The 7,345-nt window shown below is 37.6% G+C and overlaps 1 protein-coding gene across 9 annotated transcripts in view; it reads right to left on the bottom strand.

Annotated features, from left to right (window-relative positions):
* Window positions 1-634: 634 nt before the first annotated feature.
* The window catches only part of LOC140547132 (multiple PDZ domain protein), a 75,757-nt gene continuing 69,046 nt past the window's right edge, over window positions 635-7,345 (bottom strand). For all 9 annotated transcript variants that reach the window (XM_072670687.1, XM_072670689.1, XM_072670691.1 and 6 more), the window contains 9 exons: window positions 6,414-6,561; window positions 5,940-6,026; window positions 5,733-5,826; window positions 5,604-5,641; window positions 4,429-4,551; window positions 4,229-4,333; window positions 4,052-4,140; window positions 3,188-3,311; window positions 635-2,767 (listed from right to left, as the gene is read on the bottom strand). In XM_072670687.1, coding sequence (XP_072526788.1) covers window positions 2,621-2,767; window positions 3,188-3,311; window positions 4,052-4,140; window positions 4,229-4,333; window positions 4,429-4,551; window positions 5,604-5,641; window positions 5,733-5,826; window positions 5,940-6,026; window positions 6,414-6,561 — 955 coding nt within the window. In that variant the 3' untranslated portion in view covers window positions 635-2,620. The remainder of the gene's footprint in view (window positions 2,768-3,187; window positions 3,312-4,051; window positions 4,141-4,228; window positions 4,334-4,428; window positions 4,552-5,603; window positions 5,642-5,732; window positions 5,827-5,939; window positions 6,027-6,413; window positions 6,562-7,345) is intronic.

Below are 7,345 nucleotides of genomic sequence, written 5' to 3'. Positions count from 1 at the left end.
TCCTTGTCCCACTTACCAGACATTGACTAAAACTACTGCCTGAAGTATTTCCGGTGTTTATTTACCGATGGACTGGGAAAGTACAAAAGTACATTAAAGCTATTTTAGAAACACACTGAATATTGAGTAATATCATTATTATTAATTAGTCACAACACCATCATCCACCTGATTCTGCACTGAAGGGAAAGTGAATATTGCTTACTGACGATGAGCAATAGTAAAGAATTGTTAACAGAACTATTTTAAACTAGGGAAGTTATAGAAAGTAGCATTAACTCATTCACTAACTGATAGAAAAAAGGGGTCTGGACTTCTAGCTCAAAGCAACAGGCACCTGAACTTTAGCCCATTGGGCAGCCAAAAGTCCTTACTGAGGGTCACATACCTTGATACATTGACCCAAGATTTCATTCATTTATTTACTCCATAAATAAATGTACAAAACCTCGTGTTTGTGGGTTTTTTTTTTGCTAAGTTGAGTTGTCTTTGTCTAGTTTTAGAATTAGGACTAAGATTGGATCACATTTTGGGACAAATTTAAGCAGAAATACCAAACAATGTAAAGGATTCACTAATTTTCTAGCAGTCATTTCAATAAGAAATATAAAAACAGAAAGTTATAAGGAAGCTGTTGTGAAGGACATAATCCACTGAAGGTCACTTTTATTCATTCAGCTGCAGAAATAAAAACACTGTGTTTTAGAAGCCCATACGTCTCATATTTCTAACTTGTTAACAACTCACATTGAGTACTATTCTGAACACTGTAAATAGCATTGCATAAAGACGTGGTGTGACTTAGCAGCTACACTATTAACAAAGAGAAAACAGCAGAGAGAGTTAATCCTGCATTTAAGATTCAGATGCTTGAAACATTTTTCATAAATAACACAGTTCAGACGGCTAAATCACTCTTCATCACTCTCCACTTCACACTTCATATTATAACACCTCTTGAAAGCATCCACATGAACACAATCGCTAATACCAGGGGTAAGATTGTCCTTTGTTGGAAATAATCCAGAGAGTCCAAAGAGACAGCTAGGGTTTTTTTTTTTTTTTTTGCAGTCTGGGACTAAAACTATTGTCTGAAGTATTCACTGTGTTTATTTACTGATGGAGAAACCAGTGTTGGGGAAGGTACTCCAAATCTCCTTAGCTAACAGAAACTGCTAGTTTAGTAAGTAAAGCAAAAGTAGTAAGTTTTATAATAAAGCTACTGTTAAAAAGTAGGAAACTACACAAACTATTTCAGGAACACAGTAAATACTGAGTAATATCATTATTATTATTAATAAGTCACAACACCTTCATCATCCACCTGATATTGTACTGAATAGCGATGGAATCTTCTGAAGATTAACAGTGCACTTATATTAAATAATTGATGGCAGCACTAATTAAAACTAGAGAGGCTATAGCAAGTAGCAACATTAATTAAGATGCTTCACTAATTGGTGTGAAAAAAGGAAATTTCCCATCATTTAAAAAACAGTGTGTCAGTTGTTTTAAGGGCTCTTCCATTTTTTTCGAGGTCAGCTTGTGACATTTGTGTGGTTTTTTATGTGCCAAAATTAATCAAAAGTTATCATATATTTTTTAAAATATATATTTATAATTATATACCCACATAATATAATATACTTAATATCTGTTCTGATTGGCTGCCCTGTATTTTGCACTGTTCAACTAGGAAAAGTTGAAAAAAACTGTGTGAACGGGGTGGGGCTAAACTGTACATGTTTCCTTATATGCACAGTATGACCTGTGGAGTGAACAGTACTTTGGTTCACATGCTCACAAACTACACAGACATATGTGGACCCCTTAACTGCCCAGTACTGTTAGTAGTTTTGGTACAGCACAGTTTGAAACAAAAGCCATAGTTTTAGCAAGAGTTTTAACCCTTCAAGTCAAGAGTTGACAATATACCATTATGTATTTAATTAAACAGTTACTTTGCCGTTTTTTCTTCAGTGTTTTAAAGTTTAAAAAGTATAGAAATAAGCAGGTAAATGATGTTTTTTTCTTGCTGTAAATCAAAAAAAAATTTACATTTTAGACTTTATACAGAATATCTCTGTGTGCTTCAATGAGCCATGAGTGAGATATAAGGGGAAATCCCTCTAATAAGCCCACCTATGTCTTTGTTTTTTAGGAAAATACTTATACTTATGGAATGGAAATGGAAACTGGGGCTACGAGCCCCTGTAGAATCCAATGAGCCCCTGTCGAATACGATGTGTGCTAGGTACTAAAGAGTAAAGCAGGTGAACCATAATAAAAAGGACTACATTTAAACAGTGTAACAGTAATAGTAAAAAAAAAACATACGGAGTGTTTCGAACATTTCCATAATATCATCCATAAAGATCACAGTGTGTAAGCAGCCTGAGCCAGTGTCACCAATGGCTTTGCTTGACCCTCTATAGGTAACAATACCTAATATGTGTCTAGTTAAAAGCACAGAGGCCAAACAGTTTCAAACAGTGTGAGTGCATGTAGTTTAGGTGAGTATAATTGTGAAAGTAATACTCCTTCAAAAATATCACATGTAAGTGTGTAAGTGTGTGTTGCAGTGTATGAGGCTGTAGAACTGGATTTAGTGTTTCGCTCCCTATGAAAGCACAGTGAGTGTGATGGTGCCTTTGGTTTTCTTCAGAATGCCAACTGCTTCCTCGTGCGTAACTCCCTCTAAACTCTGACCGTTAACAGCAACAATCTGATCGCCACGTTTCAGACGTCCATCCTCCGCTGCAGCACCCTACACAAACACGATTCTGTATTAGTTTACACCAATAGAATTTGAAATCACTTGTAATTTCAATGAAAAATGAAAATATTATAAAATGGAAACTGCAAAGATTGTGAGATATTTTACTGATTAAATTAAGATCGTTTTAAATAATATTCTGTAAATTATACTGTAAAATAATATACTATAATACTGTAATTTATCTGCCCTTATCTGGAGATTTGATCGCATTTCAAATACATAGAATTCTATTTCTATCTACATAGAAATTTATTTCCATAAAATTCCATAAAATTTCCATTAAAAATCTGAGCATTAAATCAGCTGATATAAACCTGGCCTGTACAATAATGTTATGTTTTCATACAATTTAAACTAAACAATCCAGACTTTGATAAGCCATGAGCCTAAATGAAACAAAATGTGCACCTTTCCAAACACAGTTTTGACGTAGATGGGCAGGTCACCATGGGGGCTCCCGAAGCCTCCTACTATGCTGAAGCCCAAACCGTCCGGCCCTCTTTCCAAACTTATTGTGTTACACTGCGGAGGACTGGGAAAACAAAAGTGTTCACACATAAAATAAGTCTGTGATTGTATATACGCTGCATGGACAAAAGTATTGGGACACTTGCTCGTTTATTGTTTCTTCCGAAATCAAGCGGATTAAATATTACTGCTGTTGTTGGAGTAACTGTCTCTACTGTCCAGGGAAAAAGACTTTATACTAGGTTTTGGAGCATTGATGTGAGAATTTGTTTACATTCAGCAACAAGTTTGTTAGTGAGGTCAGGATGTTGGATGATTACCACCCCACCTCATCCATCATTCCAGAGAACAGTTCCACTGTTCCACAGCTCAATGCTGGGGGGCTTTATACCCATCTAGTGTGTCCTATTCTATTGACAATACATCTTTACCGGGACAAGACAAGCTGTGTGTGTGTTTGCATTTGCACATCTGTGTCAGCACTGAGGGCAAAATAAAGTAGCTTAATGCATTCATTAAAAGGAGTGTCCACAAACATTTCGGCGTTATTTACACTGTGTCAAAAGTGAATGGACCAACAGAAACGCTTCAGAATGGCTTAAAATAAAATCTTCAATGACAGTGACAATGATATTTGCCTATATATAAAATGAAGAATACAAACTATATAACAATATAACAAACTATATAACAATAAAAATACATAAAATATAAAAAATAATACTTTATGACTGTAATAGTTTCAGTTATTGTTTAACTTCAACAGAGTTTTGATGTTAAAGAGACATATACTTAAACACAGACCCCAGGTCATCATGGAAGATACTGCTGGTGGTGAGTCCAGGTGTTTGATCCGGAGGTGCACCTGTTACTGTAGTATCACCAGCCACAACCTACACACACCAAGATGAACCAAACACTGAGAGACAGATCTCACTAAGCATGATGCTGAGAGTGTGTGGTGTAGTGGCCTGTGTATACCTGCAGCTGTACAGTTCCTGTGGCATTTTTCAGCAGTGATACTGCTTGGCTATGAGCCATGCCTTCTGTAGATGTGCCACAGATAGATATAATCCTATCCCCAACCTGAGAGAGCAAAAGGGTCAATCAGGTCACACACTATTGGCTTATATCATTCACAGAGTGCACATTAACACACACACACACATGCACACACTTACCCTAAGTTTCTGTGTCTGTGCAGCTAAACCAGCAGGGTTCATCATTGCGATGAAAATGGGCACATCTCCCAGAGGACTTCCCAGACCACCTGCTATACTGATGCCCAGGGAGTCAGACGGCCCCTGAAGTACACATAAAAAAAAAAACATTATACACACTGAAATGCCAGTTTGTACATATACATATATGTGTATAGGTGTTCACTTAATGGCAATGTCAAATCATTACAACAAGCTTTGGACCCCTAATCACATTGTTTAACACAATATATTTCAGCAGTAAGAGAGTTTTTACTGTAGAAACTCCAGATCCCATTAGAACAGATGCAGATAACATAAACACAGTAAACGGGAACAAGAAGTTCTCATGCTGAAGAAAGGAGTTGAGATCTGTTAGCTAGTCTGAAGAACTAAGCTTGATTCCAGGTTTTTCCTGGATGCCCCCATCAGCTAGCACAGCGTGGATGTGTTCAATTCCATCAGCAGCAGCTCACCTGATTTAATTCATTAAGCACTGATTTACCAAACCAATATAAATATGATCACTATAAATAATATTAGACTCCCATGAGGAGAGCCTTGGAGATGTTTTAATGAACACAGTGATGTAAAATCAGGACTTTCTGTACAAATATTATAATTCTGTATTCTAGTATTAGTGTTTTACTGAGTAAATAAACATTTACTGACCAGATAAGCAGCTTTTTCATCCTAATTTTCACAGCTGCCGAAAACCTTTGCACAGTACTACAAATTAAGTGTAAATTGTAAGTTGGTTCTTGTGGTCAATCAAGACATATTTTGAGAGACGTATCAATAACATATGGTCATAATGTTTTAGTTTATTGGTGGGTTACTGGCTGTAACTCATCTACTGCTGCACCATGTATTTTAGTCCCACTTTACTCCATTCATCAGTGTAAAGGGACCACAATAAGATCATCAATTACCTGTAGCCAGTTGCACCAGCTGACCACAGGCAAGCCTAGTTTGATTGTAAACTGCTTCTAAAATATTCTACCAAAATTGTTAACACTTTAACGTATCTCTAAGTTCTAACTTACAATGTACACCTGTCTAGCAGTAAGGCAGCTACAAGGTCACTAATGGCACACATGTCGCACCACCTCAAAAGTAAAATAGCATCTGAAGACAGAGTCTTCAGCACTTCTTACCTTGGACAGCTCAACAGTTCTGAAATCCTGGTCCAGTGCTGGGAGAGAAGGAAGAACACATGTTGAATAAAACAACAAAACAAAGCAAAAACAGAACGTGTTCAGAAAACAGCGCTGTGTTCTGCTTACATTCGTGACTTCTGCGGATTTCAAAGTCTCCTTGTAGGCTGCCGGAGCCGCTGAATGACTGCTGGGTGATTTTATAGTTCCCGCTTTCACTCAGCTACACACAACCAACCACACATACATCCACACCATTATTTCACAAGATTTAAAATACTGTAAACTTTCCAGAGTAGATTAAGGTGTAATGTAAAGTGAAAAGCTGTCGCTCACCTGACTGGCCTGAGACATGCGTCTCTCTGAGTGGAATGGCCCCGCCTTAAAACGACCCAGCTCCACTTTGATTGGGCCAACACAACACTAATGAGACACAGACAGCAGACAAATGTCTTTTAATTAATTAGCAGATGATTTCTACACTGTGTTCTCTGGACTGATCATGCTCCATTCAATAATCTGGGCTTGGGGAGTTGTGGATGAGGTGGGGTGGTGATCATCCAACATCCTGACCTCACTAACACTCTTTTAGCTGAATGCAATCAAATCCTCACAGCAATGTCCTTATATATAGTAAAATATAGTGCTCTTCCTGGACAGTAGAGACAGTCACTTCAACAAAAGCAGCATAACCATACCTTAATTTCAGAAGAAACAATGACTGTATTCCAGGCATCCTAATACTTTTGTCCACATTTTTTTTATTTGATAGTCTGTAAATTCTAATGTACTTTTACACACTTCTATTACCTTCAGCAGGGCAGCGACAGACTCCTGCGTGGCTGAGCGGACGTCTTCACCATTAACAGACAGAATCTGATCTCCCTGCATGAGGCGTCCATCACTCTCCACGACTCCGCCCTTCACAATGTCTGACACAAACACACCTGTATCATTCCTAGGGGAACAGAGGAAACCAGGCTGATTAAATCAATAATACATATTATTAAATCAATAATCATTCAATGATCTATGGTCTAAAAAGCTAATAGTTAGTTTACAGAGGCTTGGAACAGCCAAGTACAGGAAAGAATTCCACTGTAACAGCCAAGGGTCAAGTAGCTTTTGCCAAACATCTAATTTACACAACTTTCCCCTTACCTCAGCTGTAGCTGATGAATAATGTAGCTAATAATTAATGGAAGCTCATATCCACTAAATCAGCACTATGCATAACTGCATCACGGACATGAAGGAATGGCAATACTGGGCTTATAATTTCTTTATTTCTTAGAACTGTTCAGCATTTATTGAGCATTCGTTACATCTTTACTAGAAACAAAGAAATACTTTGTTGCACATGTTATCTTTTTTTTTTAACACAGGATCAAAATGATTCATACAAAGTCATACATGTACATACACCCACTTAGATGATTAATTCAGAGGTGCTGCTTAGTTCCAAAATGTCTTTCAGCTTGCCATGGCCAAGGCCTCTTAACTTCCTGCTAGTGATCATGATTGACTACAGCCGGTTATCTCAGCACAGTTAGCTAACCGGCCTTGGGACCACAGGCCCGTTCAGTGGAAGGGCTTAATGGCGTAGTGGTCTGCAGATGGGCTCCATATTTTCCCCACTGTTGTGCTGCAAGATTCATTAGAGTGGGGACTAGTACACTGTAGTGTAATAAAGTTTAACATGCTTTAATCGGATACAGACCTCGTCCAACATACTACCAGGT

The sequence above is a fragment of the Salminus brasiliensis genome, chromosome 24, assembly GCF_030463535.1.
Source record: "Salminus brasiliensis chromosome 24, fSalBra1.hap2, whole genome shotgun sequence".
In the NCBI taxonomy this organism is placed as follows: domain Eukaryota; kingdom Metazoa; phylum Chordata; class Actinopteri; order Characiformes; family Bryconidae; genus Salminus; species Salminus brasiliensis.
This window is presented reverse-complemented; position numbering and strand designations above follow the sequence as displayed.